General features: G+C 35.9%; 1 protein-coding gene across 1 annotated transcript; it reads left to right on the forward strand.

Moving 5' to 3' along the window:
• The first annotated feature begins 626 nt into the window (after window positions 1–626).
• LOC132650726 (zinc finger protein 431-like) lies at window positions 627–11,535 on the forward strand. Its single transcript, XM_060376065.1, has 4 exons — window positions 627–665; window positions 7,680–7,806; window positions 8,008–8,068; window positions 9,679–11,535. The coding sequence occupies exons 1-4, from the start codon at window positions 627–629 to the stop codon at window positions 11,318–11,320; spliced, it is 1,869 nt and encodes a 622-aa protein (XP_060232048.1). The 3' UTR covers window positions 11,321–11,535.
• Window positions 11,536–17,213: the final 5,678 nt, after the last annotated feature.

Genomic DNA, 17,213 nt, shown 5'->3' on the forward strand with positions numbered 1-17,213 from the left:
TTTTAGGGCTTTCTAAAGAAAATGTTTAATCAGGATGTGTTAGGATAAATGCTCTGGATATTCCCACTGCAGTAAAACTACTACAACACCATTACCAAACATAGGTGTTTATGATGAGGCAAAAAGAAGATAGGCAAACATAGGAGGTCAGAGAGTTTTATATTATACTATGAGTTTTGCGGATAGGCTAGCTCCAGCATCTTATCTCTAAGGAAAAATTGTAAATCCTTAGCAGACAAACAGGAGGAATTCCCCTCAGTGCTTAACTCTAGGGGTGTTGTAAATCTTTAGCCAACTTGGTTTGGAGAGCAATGACAGCCCCTGGCCTTCCACTCACTAATTAGTAGCAGTAAACTGCGTAAACACCACTAGTTTAAGGTTTTGTATTTGCTTTGATTAAAAGCTTTTAGGCCAAGATTTTTTGTAGACACTGCTTCTACCAGGTTATTCTTTCAGTTAAAATGTAAACTTTGTATTGTTGGTAAAAAGTCTGAATGCTCCGGGAAATATGTTAACTTCAGGTGCTTCTTTATGTAATCACTATATAAGTGTTGGCTTGACTTTCGTAAAGCGAAGTAGATCCAAACCAACACTACCTGGTGTGGTCTCTGTCATTTTGCCTACCTATGTCTAACCTGATACCTGAACGCCTGCTTATCCTGCAGGTGAGTGACTCCCGACTGGGTCGGCCTGGGGCAATTAAAGACTGGTGTACCATAAAGTTGCAGTTTTGTTCTTGAAAAAAAAATGCATAGCTCTGTCATATGTGGAAGACATTTAGTGAAAACCAATTGAACAGGGAAAGCCCTATTGTGTTGAAGGATGCCCTTATTAAATAAAGCTTTCCCCAAGACCCTCATGTTTGTAAGAATCACCTAACTTCTTCTCAAACTCCTCAAATACGCTTGGCAGTGCCAGTACAACCTGTGGCCTAGGCTTTGGGAGATTGCCCCCAGATTCTGAGGTACTTAAAATAAAGCAGTGGGTTTTTTGTTGTTGTTTTTGTTTGTTTGTTTGTTTTTTCTAAAACCAGCAGGGTCAGGGCATTTGAGGAGGGCTTGCCTCTGATTCTAAGAACCCAACTCTATGCAACACATGGAGATACCCTCATCAGTTCCAAAGTCACTGTGGTCTTGGTAAATAATGTTCTTGAGATCCTGTGTTCCCCTTGTGCAGTTTGTTTTATTAGATTCCTCATGGTTTTATACCATTGTTATGAGCGTTTCTGATCAACTCATAGATATTTCTCATTTCCTTCCATTTTTCCCCAAGAAGAAGTGTGCAATATGCTATTCTTATTAAGAAGCTTACTTAGGATAAGACATAGCTTATGCAAAACTTTCCCATCCTAGCTTTTACATTTTCTTCCTTCTACTTTTCTGAACATTTGAAACCTCTGAGACCTCTCACTTATACCATGTCACCGAGTAATGACCTGCTGTATTAGGAGAGTGGAGTACATAAATCATTCTAGGAATATGTTTGTTGTGTAAATCTCCCAAGTGGCTCACTGGCTACTTGAACTCTGCAATCTATATTGAAATTGTTTCATATATAACCTGGAGCATAGTAGAGACTTAAGGAGGACTGCATGTATGGAGTACAAAATCAGTTTTAAGCTATCTTCTCTTATAGCATTAACTAGAACTAGATACATGGTACTATTAAAGAAACTTTTTTAATTAACCATTTAGTTGTGTGTGGCATATGTTCTTCCTGGTGGTGGATATTAATTCTAGAATAGTTGCTTCTTCATTCTTTTAGAAAAATATTTGAGACAAGTGTGGTTGGCTCAAGTCACATTGATCACAATCTATTGTTCTCCAGATGCATGGCTTTGCTTTCCTCTTGCTTAAAATTCCTAAATTCTCAAGTTAAAGGCTATACACAGCAGAGTTTTAAAAATTACTCATTTGAGACATATCATGATTTGTCTATTGTGTGTGCAGTAGGAAGACAGCTTGAAAAAAATGAAGGTCAGGTTTCTGGAAGTTTTAAACCTTGTTTCCTTATTCAGTTGTTTTGTGATAAATGTTACAAGTTTAAAAATAGGGTACAAAATGGTGTCAAGGAAGAAATGTGGATCAGACTTCAGCAATATTTGATTATCATCCTTTTTTCTTTCTACTAAGAGAAACCACAGTGATGTGAATTAAGGAACTCAATTCCAGGGTTAAAAGGAGTTTCTGAGTTGCAGAGATGTCTCAAGTATACATGGTGTTAGATGTCTCAAATGTACATGCTGTTATGCAGTTACACAGTACATATTTCATGTCTTGTGCTGGAATACATGTGGCAAGAACGAGACATAAAATTATTATTTCACATTGTTTTGTTTATGGGAATCAGTAGGACTGGGTTTACCTTCAGTCACTAGGGGGCCATGAACTACAGCCCCATAGCCCACCTTTATGGTGACCTCCATTTACAGAGAGAGGTCTAGAGCATGGGGACTTTCTTTGAAAAAGAATCAGTTGTATCTAGAAGGTAATTTGAACAGTGTAGGGGTCACTTTGAATTATTTTGTGGGAGTGGTGATGTTTCTGTTTATTTAATTTCTGTGTGTTTACAATCATAGGTAACATTGGCCTACTTCACATTTTTTTCTTGGTTGAGTTTCCTTAGGTATCTTGATGAAATCTTGACTATATTTTTGGGCTCATGTTCTTGTCATTTTTGCTTAATTCTTTCACAAAATTGTACACAATTTGCATTATTGTCATTGTAAAGTAAGTACAGAAGTCATATTTTGTCTCTGTGTTAAATACATCTTCATAATTCTGCTGAGAATTCTGAATTTTTTTCACATGGTAAATTCAGTTGGCAGCATGCCATCATAAAATGGCATCCAAAGAGCATGCATGGACTGGACCTAGGCACCCTACACATATTTAGCTGATGGGCAGCTTTGTGTTCATGTCTGTCACCTAGCATTTGAAATGGGCACTGTGTGTGACATGGACACAGTTGTCTGTTTATGAATCACTTTGCCCTAGTTGGGCTGTGTTGTCTGGCTTCAGTGGAAGAAGATGCACTTATTTTGCATGCAACTTGACGTGATGAGTAGAGTTGGTGTGGGGAGGCTTCCCTTGCCTGAGAAGAAAGGGAGGAGGAGTAGGCGAAGTGGGTGGGAGGATGATACCTGGAAAAGAGGACTACGAGCTGTAAGAAGGATATAAAGTGAAAAAATAAATAAAGTAATGAGAAAATGGTTGGTTTCTATGAAAGTGAGAGACTGTGTTGACTCATGATTTTTATAGAAGGATAGTCAATTGAGGGTGGCAGTATCCTTAAGCAGGCAGCCCTTAGCTCGACAAAAAAGCTAGCTGAGCATGAGACGATGAAGAAACAAGAGAGCAAGGCAGGAAACAATATTTGCCATGGTTTTTGCTTAAGTTTTCTTGAAACTTCAGTTTCTATCCTAGGTTTCCAAAATGATGGACTGTGGTCTGACAGGACCAAACAAGTAAACTCATTCATGACTGGAGATGTTGGTGGTTAGGGTATTCAATCACAGCAACACAGTAGTAGGTTAGGAGAAAAAAAATTATGCCTATGTACATACATAGGAAGTGGAGGTGATAGGATTTCAATGGAAAATAGGCTCTATGAAAAATTAAGCTAGAGGTCATTTGTGTTGTAATTTGGCCTCAGATATTTCTTATCCTGCTCATGATCTAAAAAATTAAGTAAGGTAGAATTAAAAATTCGGGACTGATTTCTTAGATGGTGATGTTTGTTTTCAAACCTGGTTTGGATGTTAATAATTAGTCAAGGCTACATGTGTCAGCTTTCTGAGTACAAGTGCATGGATGGAAGATGTACCCCCAATGTGTTCTGTTTTGTCAGCATATTTTACCAATGTTAATATTAAAATGCTCAATACAATTTATGTATGCATGTATGGTTTGAAGTTACATGCGTCTTTATGTCCTCATTTGTTACTATATGGCACATCATGCTGAAGGTCTGCCTTGTGAGAGAATTTTCTACAGGTTCTAGATAATGCAACAACAATGAAATTTATTTTAAAAAAACATGTAAGTGTGTAATATTTTTCTTAGGCTGTGACATATATGAAGACGTGATGACACTTTTGGGGGTTCATTTTGAACATTCTAATTTGATGGTCAAGTTCATGTTGCCAGTTTTCACTGCATTTTTCAGAGAATGTGTAAATATTTTTTTTCTCTTTTATTTATTACTTTCATTTTATATCCCAGCTATAGCCCCCTCCCTTATCCCCTCTCAAGCCCACTGTCCCTCTCCGACTGTATTAATTTTTTTAAGAAATTACTTTGTTTTTTGACTTCACATCCATAGGGTAATCCCTCCTTCCTCTCCTCTCAGCCCACCCTCATCCTTCTTTCTCCCCACCCTAAACTTCTTGTAGGCAGGGTAATTTTTGGATCACGATTTTTGTGATTCAGTTTTTGTTTCCTCTCTCCACTAGTCCTGTCTGCTAGCAGGTGGTTACTTCAGTTTCCATGTCTCTTTCCTCCGCCCCTCCATTAGGAGTCTCAGTGAGAGTCACACCAATATCCTCTCAGGAACCTTCCCTGTCAAATGACTCCAGCTTGTCAAAGAGATGCCCCTCTCAGTTTCCCTTCTTGTTCTCAGCCCTCTCACCTCCTACTACAATTCTCCCTACATCTGATGCCCACATTTGTTTCCCTCCCCATTTCAACTTCTGCCGAGTTCTCTCTTTTTATCCCCTTCTGCTGTCTCTTCTGTTTTCTATTCTGAGTGACATTCTGGCAACCTACCATGGACCCTTCTTGTTTCTTAGCTTCTTCGGGTGGATGGATTGTAGTATTGTTATCCTGTACTATAGGTCTAATATCAGTTTATAAACTATGTGTTTCTATGTCTAGGTTAACTATCTCAGGATGATCTTTTCTAGTTCAATCCATTTGCCTGCAATTTCCATGATTTCTTATTTTTAATACCAGAGTAGTATTCCATGTGTAAATGTACTAGAACTTCTTTATCCATTCCTTAGTTTCTGACTGTTATCAATAAAACAGGTCTGACCATAGTAGAACAAATGTCCTTGTTCTATAATGGGCCATCTTTTGAATATATTCCCTGGAGTGGTATAGCTGGGTATTGAGGTAGAACTCCTCCCAGCTTTCTGAGAATACACCAGATTGATTTCAGAGAAGTTGTACAAGTTTACACTCCCATCAGCAGTGGAGAAAAGTTCCCTTTTTTGTTCCCTTTTCTCCACATCCTCACCAGAATGTGTTGTTACTTGAGTTTTTTATCTTAGTCATTTGAGTGGTGTAAGATGGAATCTTAGAGTCATTTTGATTTCCATTTGTGTGATGTCCAAGGACTTCAATCATTTTTTAAGTGCTTCTATGCCTTTTGAGATTCCTCTCTTGTGGCTTCTCAGTTTAGCTCTGAACCCCATTTTTAAATTGGATTATTTGATTTGTTGGTGTTTAATATCCTAAGTTCTTTGTATATATTTGATATTACCTTTCTGTCTGATGTAGGGTTGGTGTAGATATTTTCCCTAACTGTTGACTGCTGTTTGTTTGAGTGATAGTGTCCTTTGACTTATAGAAGCTTTTCAGTTTCTTGAGATCCCATTTATTAATTGTTGATCTTAGATCTTGTGCTGTTCTTGTTCTATTATCTCCTGTGTTAATGAGTTCCAAATTTTTCTCCACCTTGTCTTCTAAATGATTTAGAGTTTCTGGTTTTACGTCAAGGTCTTTGATCCCCTTGGACTTGAGTTTCTGCAGAGTGATACAAAGGGTCTATTTTCATTTTTCTACATGTAGACATATAGTTGTACCACCACCATTTGTTGAAGATGCTGTCTTTTTTTTCCCATTGTATGATTTTATCTTTGTTGAAAGTAAAGTTCCAGTAGGAATGTGGGTTTATTTCCGTGTCCTTATTCCAGTTTTACAGGATTGGTCTGCTATCAAGGGTATTTTATTTTTCCATATGAAGTTGGTTTGCTTTTTCAAGGTCTGTAAAGAATTATGTTGGAATGTTTTTGGGAAATGGATTGAACCTGTAGACCGCAGTTTTTTAAAGAATGCTCTTTTACTATGTTAATCCTATATATCCATGATTTTGGGAGATCTTACCATCTTCTGATATCTTCAGTTTCTTTCTTTAAATACTTGAAATTCTAGTCATAGAAGACTTTCACTTGCTTGGTTAGAGTTACAACTAAATATTTTATACTGTTTGTGGCTACTGTTCAGGGTGTTGTTTCCCAAATTTCATTCTCAGTCCATTTTTTTTTCCATTTGTATACAGAAGGGCTAGTGAAATTTTAGTTTATTGTGTTCTCAGCCACTTTGTGGAAAGTGTATATCAACAGTAAGAATTCTCTGGTAGAATTTCTTGGGTCACCTATGTATTTAAAGTAAATCATCTTTCAATAGTGATACTTCTTTCTTTCTGCTTTGCATCTCCTTGATAACCTTCAGTTGTCTTATTGCTCTAACTAGGAATTAAGGAATATATGAAAGAGATAAAGAGAGGGTATGCATCCTTGTCCTGTACCTCCTATGAGTGGAGTTATTAAAGTTTCTCTTCAAATAATTTGATGTTGAATATCAGCTTGCATTTTACTGCCTTTGTTATGTTATGTATGTGCCTGATTCCTTGTATGTCTGATTTCTCCAAGTCTTTTAACAGGAAGGAATGTTGGATTTTTGCAAAGGCTTTTTCTCATCTAATGAGATGATATGATTTTGATACTTTCAGTTTGTTTATATGGTGGATTACATTGATGGAACCATGAATGTTGAACCATCCCTATATCCCTGAGATAAAGCCTATTGGTTCATCGTATATATCTTTAATCTGTTCTTGGATTTGTTTTTTTAGTATTTTATTGAGTATATTTGTGTTACAAACAGCTATGAGCTGTCACGTGGGTGCTGGGAATTTACTCTGGGTCCTCTGGAAGAGCAGACAGTGTTCTTAATCACTGAGCCATACCTCCATCCCCCATGTTGCTTATTATTACCAACATTTACATTGCTAAAATTTTCATCTGTCCTTTGTAAGTGTTCAAAGATATATTTCATTTTAGCAAGATCATACTAATGTTACAGTTTAAAATGAGGCACTTCAGGTTTCTAGACATATATACTGAACTGGAAAGAATGTATAACTTTGTAGAAACTTGAGAAAGATTTTTAAGTTCTTTCTTTTTTGTTTGATCAATTTTTGCATAATATTCAGGGTCTTATTATGTACCTCTGAGTGTCCTGGAACTTATTGCATAAAGCAGGCTAGCATCTAGCTTTATGAGATAACGCTGCCTCTGTCTCCTAAGTGATTTTGTGATTAAAGACATCAGAAAATACACCCAGCTTGTTCATTATTTTTAGAGTCAGGAATCATTTATACTCTTTCTCTTATGTGGGCCTACTACTGTTGATCTTTATGCTCTCTCTCTTTCTTAATTGGCATTTTTCTTGAAAATATATATCCTTATTAAAGGATGCAGAAATTAGAGAGGTGAACCTCATTATACAGTTTCCTACTGAATGGAGTTAGGTATTAGACACACATTAGAAACTGTGTGTCAGAAAATAAGCAGAAGAAACACCAGGATTCCGTGAAAATGTTGTAAATGAAGTATACGTTTTCAGTATTCTAAGTATCATGCTTTCTGTTGTACACATGTATGGATATTTCAGAGTACATTGACCTACAATGATGTGTATGTGAACTTCACTCGAGAAGAGTGGGCTTTGCTGGATCCTTCCCAAAGGAGTCTCTACAAAGATGTGATGCTGGAGACGTACAGGAACCTCACTGCTATAGGTAGAACAATGAATTTTCTTTACTTTTTAATATATGGGGAAACTCTTTATTCATTATTGGTACGCGTCTGTAATTTCTTCTGAATGAAGAAAGGAGGGATGAAGAAGGAGGTCAATGGTTCTTTGATTGAACCAATACCATGACCTAAATTTAGCCTTATTTCCAATAATAAATTATACATTTTCTTTTACTCTATTTTAGGTTATAATTGGGAAGATCATAATGTTGAAGAGCATTGTCAAAGTTCTAGAAGACATTCAAGGTAATTTTCATCTGTAAACTGATGTGAATATGGTTCTGTGAAAATTTTAATATGTCCTGGAAGACATATTTGAAAGAGAAGGAACAGTGTCAATGAACTGCTTTAAGTGTATATATTGAGGATTACTAACTTGTTACTAAACCATGTACCTTCATGTTAGGTATTTGATGTGTGTTTGCAAGGCACTCCTCTAACAAAGAATACAAGGAAATCATACCTTATGCAAGATCAATGTTTAAATCATAGACCTGTTAGCGCTGTAAGGTACAATCTGCAATTTGTTTAATCTCCTATAACTTAGATATTGCCAAAGGTATTCACATTAAATAGGTGATGAAAGTATGTCCAAAACATTATACTAATAAACTAGTCCATAGTAAAGCTGGGATTACTCATGTACTTATAGTAATGTTGCTAAGTTTTGTGAGAAGTGCAGTTTTTTTTAGAGTCAAGAATATTGTGGAAAAACCATAATCCCTATAGCACATGTCTATAATAAACAAAAATCAAATGTGTAAATGCAACATACAACCATGTCATTTATTAATTTTCTTTTAATAGGTCTATTATATATCACACTGAATACAAGTCATATTAGTATAGGCTTATTGAAAGAAACAATGTACCACCAAGAACAAATAAAATATATAGTATTCCCCATTTTGAGTAGCTGTTTATAAGGTGATACCTATTATGCTTTATATGGGATATTCAGAGATGCAAGCAGTACAAATAATGACACAGAGGCTTTTTTAATATTTTACAGCTTAGGCAATTTAGGCAGATTCTGAACCCTCTTTTTCCCTAACTCAAATGAACCTAGCACAGTGTCCCAATACATGTCCAGCTGTACCTCTTTGTTCAATTTCATGTCCATCTGTTACACTCAGTGCCCTGCCGGTGAATCACCTGTCATTTGATTTCTTCTTCCCAGCAATCCTCTCTCAGAAGCTCTGGCCTCCATTTTGTGCCCTGCTATCAGTTATCAGCTCTTTATTATTTAAAAAGATAAGTAAGGATGGACAAATATCTACAAAATATAGGGCAGGTGATGAGCCATAAAAAGAGCAATTCTGCAATCTGGTAAGCACTTAGCTCTCTGCTGACTCAGCAATCAGCATTCACACACACTGACACATTTTCACACAATATACACCAACATCAATTAACTAGTCATTCAACTTCATTAGGAATTCTCACAAAATCACACTTCAGAAAATGTAGTTTTAAGAATATAAAATTCTGCTTGTCACATTTATCTTTGCCAATTTACCATGGTGCACAGTATAGGGAAATTTATTAATCTAGCCACTGTGTTAAAGCTTTGAGGTCTTGCAGTTTTCTACAAATCTGTGGAAAAATATCTTATAGAAAATAGTATGATATAAATGTGAGCCAGGTGAATATTTTTACCATCACAAGTATTTTCAAATATGCAAAACAATCCCTAGAGAAGGAGAACACCATGAACGTAAAAATAATGATGAAAACTCAAGATGTAATTCCTATTTACCTTTAAACCAAAATGTAAAATTATGTGACATGGACAATTAGATTCATCAGTGTAATGAATGTGGTAAAGCTTTCATATGTGCCAATTATCTTTGCAGGTATGAAAACAGTCATAGTGGACACAAACCCCCTGAAGATACTCAATATGATGAAGTCTTTACACATCACAGGAATGCCCACACATATGAAAGTATGCATACTGGTGAGGATTGCTATGAATCAAAACAATATGGTAACGCTTTTGCAAATAACAGTTATCTCCTAAGACATAAAAGGTCACATATAGAGGAGAAACCCCATAAATGTAACCAGTGTGGTAAAGCCTTTGCACACAACAGTCATCTCCTAAGACATAAAAGAACTCACACGGGAGAGAAATCGCATGAATGTGACCAATGTGGTAAAGCCTTTGCACAGAGGAGTACTCTCCTATCACATGACAGAACTCACACTGGAGAAAAACCCTATGAATGTAACCAGTGTGGTAAAGCCTTTGCATACAAGAATGTTTTCATAATTCATAAAAGAACTCACACTGGAGAGAAACCTTATAAATGTAACCAGTGTTGTAAAGCCTTTGCAAATAACAGTCATCTCTTAAGACATAAAAGATCTCACACTAGAGAGAAACCTTATGAATGTAACCAGTGTGGTAAAGCCTTTGCAGATAACAGTGTTCTTCTAATACATAAAAGAACTCACACGGGAGAGAAACCTTATGAATGTAACCAGTGCGATAAAGCCTTTGCACACAACAGTCATCTCCTAAGACATAAAAGAACTCACACTGGAGAGAAACCTTATGAATGTAACCAGTGTGATAAAGCCTTTGCACGGAGGAGTGCTCTCCTATTACATAACAGAACTCACACTGGAGAAAAACCCCATGAATGTAACCAGTGTGGTAAAGCCTGTGCACATAGTAGTGATCTCTTAATACATAAAAGAAGTCACACTGGAGAGAAACCTTATGAATGTAAACGATGTGGAAAAGCCTTTGCATGTAATAGTAATCTTCAAAAACACAAAAGAACTCACACGGGAGAGAAATCTTATGAATGCAATGAATGTGGTAAAGCGTTTTCAACTAACGGTAATCTCCATCTACATAAAAGAACTCACATGGGAGAGAAACCGCATGAATGTGACCAATGTGGTAAAGCCTTTGCACAGAGGAGTACTCTCCTCTCACATAACAGAACTCACACTGGAGAAAAACCCTATGAATGTAACCAGTGTGGTAAAGCCTTTGCATACAAGAATGTTTTCATAATTCATAAAAGAACTCACACTGGAGAGAAACCTTATGAATGTAACCAGTGTTGTAAAGCCTTTGCAGATAACAGTCATCTCTTAAGACATAAAAGAACGCACACTGGAGAGAAACCTTATGAATGTAACCAGTGTGGTAAAGCCTTTGCAGATAACAGTGTTCTTCTAATACATAAAAGAACTCACACTGGAGAGAAACCTTATAAATGTAACCAGTGTGGGAAAGCCTTTGCACGAAGGAGTGCTCTCCTATTACATAGCAGAACTCACACTGGAGAAAAACCCTATGAATGCAACCAATGTGGTAAAGCCTTTGCAGCTACCAGTAATCTCCTAGTACATAAAAGAACTCACACTAGAGAGAAACCTTATGAATGTAACCAATGTGGTAAAGGCTTTGCAGGTAAGAGTCATCTCTTAGTACATAAAAGAACCCATACTGGAGATAAAACTTATGAACATAAATGATGTGGTAAAGCCTTTGCATGTAACAGTGATCTCCTAAGACCTAAAGGAACCCACACTGGAAAGAAACCTTTTGAACGTAACCAACGAGGTAAAGCCTTTGCACTGAACAGTCATCTGGTAGTCCATAAAAGAACACATACTGGAGAGAAATCCTTTGAATTACCTAACGTGATAATGTGTATGCATTTCAGAGTAATTTCTGAAAACATAACTTACCCTGGAGAAAAAAAAAAAAAACACTTTATTAATGTAATCAGTGTGGCATCTCCTTTGTACAACACAGTCATCTCTTAAGTATAAAAAATGCATGTTGCAGGAAATCTCTATGAATTTAACCAATATCATAAAGGCTTTTCATGTAAGAGTCATCTTGAACAAGAACACCTCATGCAGTGAAACCCTATTAATGTAACTAATGTGTCAAGCCTTTAAATGCCATAATAATATTCATGTACATTGGAGAGTACACACTGGAGAGAAACCAATGTGATAAAGCCTTTCGATGTAATATTATTGTCCTATAAGATAAAGAACACATACTGGGAAGAAGCCTTACAAATGTAACCAATGTGGTAAAACTTGCTCTTCAAAATCATCTTGAAATTCATGAAAGAATTCATATTGGACAGAAAGACTATGAGTGCATTTAACATGGTGAAGCTATTCCACATTTGTATACTCTTCATCATCATGAAAGAATTCCTACTCGAGAGAAACATTATAAATGTGTTAAATATGAGGGTTTTGTACATATCTACATTCTTCATTATCATAAGTTCATACTGGAGAGAAATTCTCAAAATATAAGAAATATGGTAAGGCCTTTGTATACTTTGGTCTGCTGGATCCAAAATAACTCAAACACTAGCTCAATGCAAATAACAAAAATTTATTGTCACCAGTAACTACTTAATGATTAGTAACATAGCACTCTTGGGAACTGATCTGTGATACATATCCACCCAGTGAACCAGAAAGTTATAGAGGTTCTGAGCTTGAAAATCATAATATATGTGCTGTTTTACAACTAATTTTTTAATCAGTCATGATTTAGGGATATGGGATTTGTTTATGTCATTGAAGGTGTCACCTGATGTAAAATGTCACTCTAAAATTTAGTGGAGGCTGGTACCTAAAAAGCAATAAATAGGTATTAATTTTTTTACCATGTTCCAACATGCAAATTAATTTTGCATGTTTTGCATGTCAAAGTCAACTTGAAAGTCAAAGTCTATAAAGGGATAGTAGAGAGAAACCTTACACATGTAAGCAATGTGATAAAACCTTTTCTTAATGCAATTATCTCCACATACATAGAAGAACACATACTGCACTAAGACCCTCTGGATAAGCAATGTGGTAAATCCTTTTCATGGAGTTGTCTTTGAAATCAGAAGAAAAAGTCATGCTCCAGAGAAACCTTATGAACGTAGTCAGTATGGTACACTTTTGCACTTCATTGTACCAGTATAGAAGAGTAAAAGTTTTGGTGTGTGAGCAACCTCTTAAAGCCTTTGCATATCACAGTAGTCTTTGAGAACCTGAAAGAACTCATTCTCAAGAAAATCTGTTAGGATAAAAGATTTGTGAAGGTCTTTGATCAACTAACTTGCATTCAATTACAGGAGATTATTTGGGAGGAAAATTCTAACAAGTGTCAACAATGTATTCATGCATTATGACATTCCATCCTTCTTTTGTTTCCAATTAAAAGTCAATATGGAAAAAAGGCCTAGGAATTTAAACCGTAAGGTAACCTTCATAGATTTCTCAATTCTCTTCAATTACTTGAAATAAATCATTCAGTTATAAAATTTATGTGTGTGTATTAGTGCTATTTCTGTAACAAAACACAATGTCAACTTCCAAATGTGTTGGTTTGCCTTACGGTTCCAGTGGGATATGGGATCTCTATGAAATGGGAATCACAAGTGTCATACATGGTCGCTAAAGCAGGAAGCTCAGAGCTCACATCCTCAACCTGCAGCATGTAGCAGAGAGTGGGAATTACAGATGCTATGCAGTTGAAACTATCAATCCCACGCCAAGTAACATACTTCTTCAAGAGGGCTGCTTTTCCTGTTCACAAATGATTCCAACAATGAGGATTCATTTCTCTGACTTCAAAACTACATGTTTGATTTCTATTACATGAAGGACTTTATGAAGAAAAACTCTGTAGAAACTGGTAGATGCCTCAACACCTGAGTTCCAGGAATGAATGCCTACACAACACACTCATGAGTAAACATATTAGTTTAAGAATTTGCTTTAATTTCTGTTATGTGATCTCAGTATGTCTTTTTGAGTTTATGTTCCTGTCCATTCTGGTTTCCATGAAGAACAGACCTTATGAACTTCTTGTAACAGGAATTATAGAACATTGTAAAAACCTGACCTAGGTTCTGGGAATGAACTTCACTGCCAATCCATGTCTCTAGTACTGTAAATATCTTAAATCTTTATATATCTTGAGATCGAGAAGTAGAAAAGAACTCATAGAAGAGAGCGACCCTATTTGTATATAAGATTTGATGACTTTGGATTTAGTAAATGTATTCAATTTTGAGAAAATAAACTTTTAAATTTGTTTTTACTATAGCCTTGGAGGAAGTAAATGATTTACCATGTTCGCTTAAATGTAATGGAGGAGATCACCAACAGTGGTTATAGTCAGTAATTTGAGACATTGGAGTAGGTATTAAAGTTTTTTGTATGTGTAGCAAATCCATTCAAAGAAGTTTATTAGGTTGTTCTGGTATTCTTTCTGTGGCGGCTGTTCATGTTCTAATGCATTTACTTCATGATAGGTATTTTTCTGCTGGAATGTATAGAATGGGATCTCCATCATCATCTATGTGGTCCATTGCTTATTTCTGTCAGGTAGTGTGTGATCATAGTTTTCAAGGAAGGGTCTCTGAGAAAGCGTGGTACTTTCTTAATGTTTTCATAAATTCCTTTGCTTTCAGCCTTGCTTAAATGTCAGTAATTAATTAATGTTAAAATGTTCAATAGTATGTGTTTATGTATGTACATATTGTTTGATGTCCCATGTTTCTTTATGTTCCCATATTTACTATATGTCACATCTTGAAGAACTGCCTTCTAAGAGAATTATCTAGAGATATTAGATAATGTAACAGAAACGAGATTTATTTCAAAAAAAGCATGTTATGTGTCCGTAATGTAAGTAAGGGATCTTAGGTCATGGCAGATATATGAAGGGTGTGTGACACTGGGGATTATTTTTGTCATTGTTACACGATCTTCAAGGTTACTTTGCCAGTTTTACATACCACAAACTTTCCCCCTGAACTCATTGGTACTCAAACTTAGTTGAAACAGTATATTCATACAATATTATCTTCTATTCAGATTATAAACAAATTGTCATCTGAGGATGGAAGAAAATGATGTTATTTGAATAATAAATGCCCTTAACAAATGAAAATAATTTACTGATTTCCTGGTTTGAAATGTGTTACTTCATTCTTAGGAGTAAATACTTGTTCTTAACACTTTCTCAGAACTATAAGTGAATGTCAGAGAACTGTCTTAGTAGGTAAAGTTGGTTGTTGCTAACCTTGATGATTTGAGCTCAACCTCTGGGTAGCAATTATCACTCCTACAATTTTTTTAATATTTGCATAAATATTAAAAAATTTATACTTTTTAATTATAAATTTTACAGTTTGCTGCTGTATATGCAAACTCACACACTAGCACATACATAATTTTTTTCAACCTAAATGAGGGCCATTTTGGTCACCGGCTAAGACTCTTTGGGTTCCATTTTGAGAACTCACATATGGGATGTAGATAATAAATAACAAGTTGTCCTCTCACTGGCACATATATACCGTAGCATAGTTGTATACACACAAACATTTTTAAATAGATAATATTAAAGCAAAAAAACACTTATTGATGGCAGAAATGTTTTTCAGGTGTAAATAATTGTAGCATTTGAAGATTTAGTACTGTTCATTAAAAGAAAAATGGTTCCTTTGTACATCTTATTTTATAATTTTGTTCCTTGATTCAAGGATAGGTCATTTTATAAACATATCTCCACTTGGCTCAGAAGTGCATCCCTGTAATTCTAGACCTGGGAGTCCATGGTAGGCTAATCTCTCTGAGATTGTGGTCAGCTTGGTCCACAGAGTGAATTCTTTTGTTTGCTTGTTTGTTTGTTTTTCAGACAGAATTTTCTTGTGTAGCCTTGGCTGTCCTGTTCTCAATTTGTAGACTGGGTTGGCAGCAAATTTGGGCCTCATTCTTCCTGAGTGCTGTTATTATTGGTGTGTGCCGCCATGCCAATATCCACAGATCAAATTCTAAAATATTCATTGCTATGTGGAAGTATCATGTATCAAAATGATTTAAAAAATAAACAGTGTATTGCAATTTATAGGTTTGTTTCCCCTCAAGGATACTGTCCACAGTGCTGACAGATGTATTTTTGAATTGAAGTTTTCTGAACTGGTGCTCTCTGTCCTTTGTATAAGTGGGAAATGTTGCATTAAAACATCAATCTGATAGATCAGAAATCATGATTACTAAAAGGCATTACCTCCTGAGCATCTACTTTAGTGGAGTCATTTACTTGATTTTCAGGTAAGAAATTGTGGTCCAAAATAAAAATTCCAAAGGCATTTCTGTCCATCATTCTTTGAAATTGCATATATTTCAGAATGATTTTGTGCAAAGAGTGCCCTTAAAGCTCTGATTTTACATTGTGATTACATTCAGAATAGGATTTAATTTAGCATAGATATTATTTAGCATGGCTCAGAGTAGTTGAACCCACATTTGGTCCTATCCATATTCCCAAAGTGAAATCCCAGTGCTTGCTTTGTTGAAGAAAACCATTGCTTTGGAAATGGCTCACATGCTCTTATTGCCTGCCCCAGCAAAAAAACTCTTTCTCAGTTCTTCTGCATTGCCTAGTGTGTTGGCTAGTCTAGGCAGTCATTTTTACTATATCTGGACCTACGGCAAACACAAAGAGTTGGGTACTGTGGGGAATTTTTCATACTCACATCTTTTGAAGTGGAAAAATCCTTCTTTAATCTGAGTGTTTTAAGGTGATAAAATTCACCTTTAATCTCATCCACAGCTGTGTCTAGTCTGATTATATCCTGTCTATGTAAAGGACATTGAAAGTATTAGCTTTTTCTCTTTTTCTGCTTGCCCTACCTCTGGCTACCAAGTTCATTTTTTTTTTTTTTGCTACTCCTTGGAATTCTGTTATATACTGAAGACCATCTGAGATATTCAGCTACCTGCACTGAATAACTATTTGCTTCTTCAACTTTCCATTGATAGTCAGCCATTGTTTGGACTAGTTGGACTACAGCTTGTGAGATATTTGAATGAATAAACTTTCTATATACAGAGAGATTTATTCTATGAGTTCTGTTCATCTATGGAACGTTGAAGGATATATATGTGTATATCTGTTTCGTTTTCCATTCCTCACTGAAGAAGATGTTCAGGCTAACAATAATGAACTTCAGTGTTTATCATTACTTTCTTGCTATTCTGTTAGGTTTGTCTCATGCCTACCATTTAAAAAGTAGCTGCAGTTTACCTGAACCCAACATAAGAAAAAACTCAAACCCTTGTTTCCTAAACTCTCTTTCTGTAATTGTGGGACAGACTGATAACTCCACTTCAATTTCATTATACTAGTTATCCACCTTGATTACAGTAAGAAGAAGGGGAAGGAAGTATTCGTGGGTGACCTGGAAAAGTTTTGTCCTTGGATAGGAAGCCTGAACCAAGAACCAATATGCTATGTACCTTAAGCACATTCTAACCCTAACAGAGGTGTTTATATCACTCAAGATTAAAGGGCCAATCAGGGCCTCCATGCAGAAGAGAAGGCAGG

The sequence above is a fragment of the Meriones unguiculatus genome (genome assembly GCF_030254825.1).
Source record: "Meriones unguiculatus strain TT.TT164.6M chromosome 13 unlocalized genomic scaffold, Bangor_MerUng_6.1 Chr13_unordered_Scaffold_28, whole genome shotgun sequence".
Classification (NCBI taxonomy): domain Eukaryota; kingdom Metazoa; phylum Chordata; class Mammalia; order Rodentia; family Muridae; genus Meriones; species Meriones unguiculatus.

Bases quoted from the DNA above. Each gene is read 5' to 3' on its own strand.
- LOC132650726 (XM_060376065.1), top strand. From the start codon at position 627: ATGTCTAACCTGATACCTGAACGCCTGCTTATCCTGCAG. The intron at 666-7,679 runs GTGAGTGACTCC...TGGATATTTCAG, and splicing joins AACGCCTGCTTATCCTGCAG to AGTACATTGACCTACAATGA. The intron at 7,807-8,007 runs GTAGAACAATGA...ACTCTATTTTAG, and splicing joins CAGGAACCTCACTGCTATAG to GTTATAATTGGGAAGATCAT.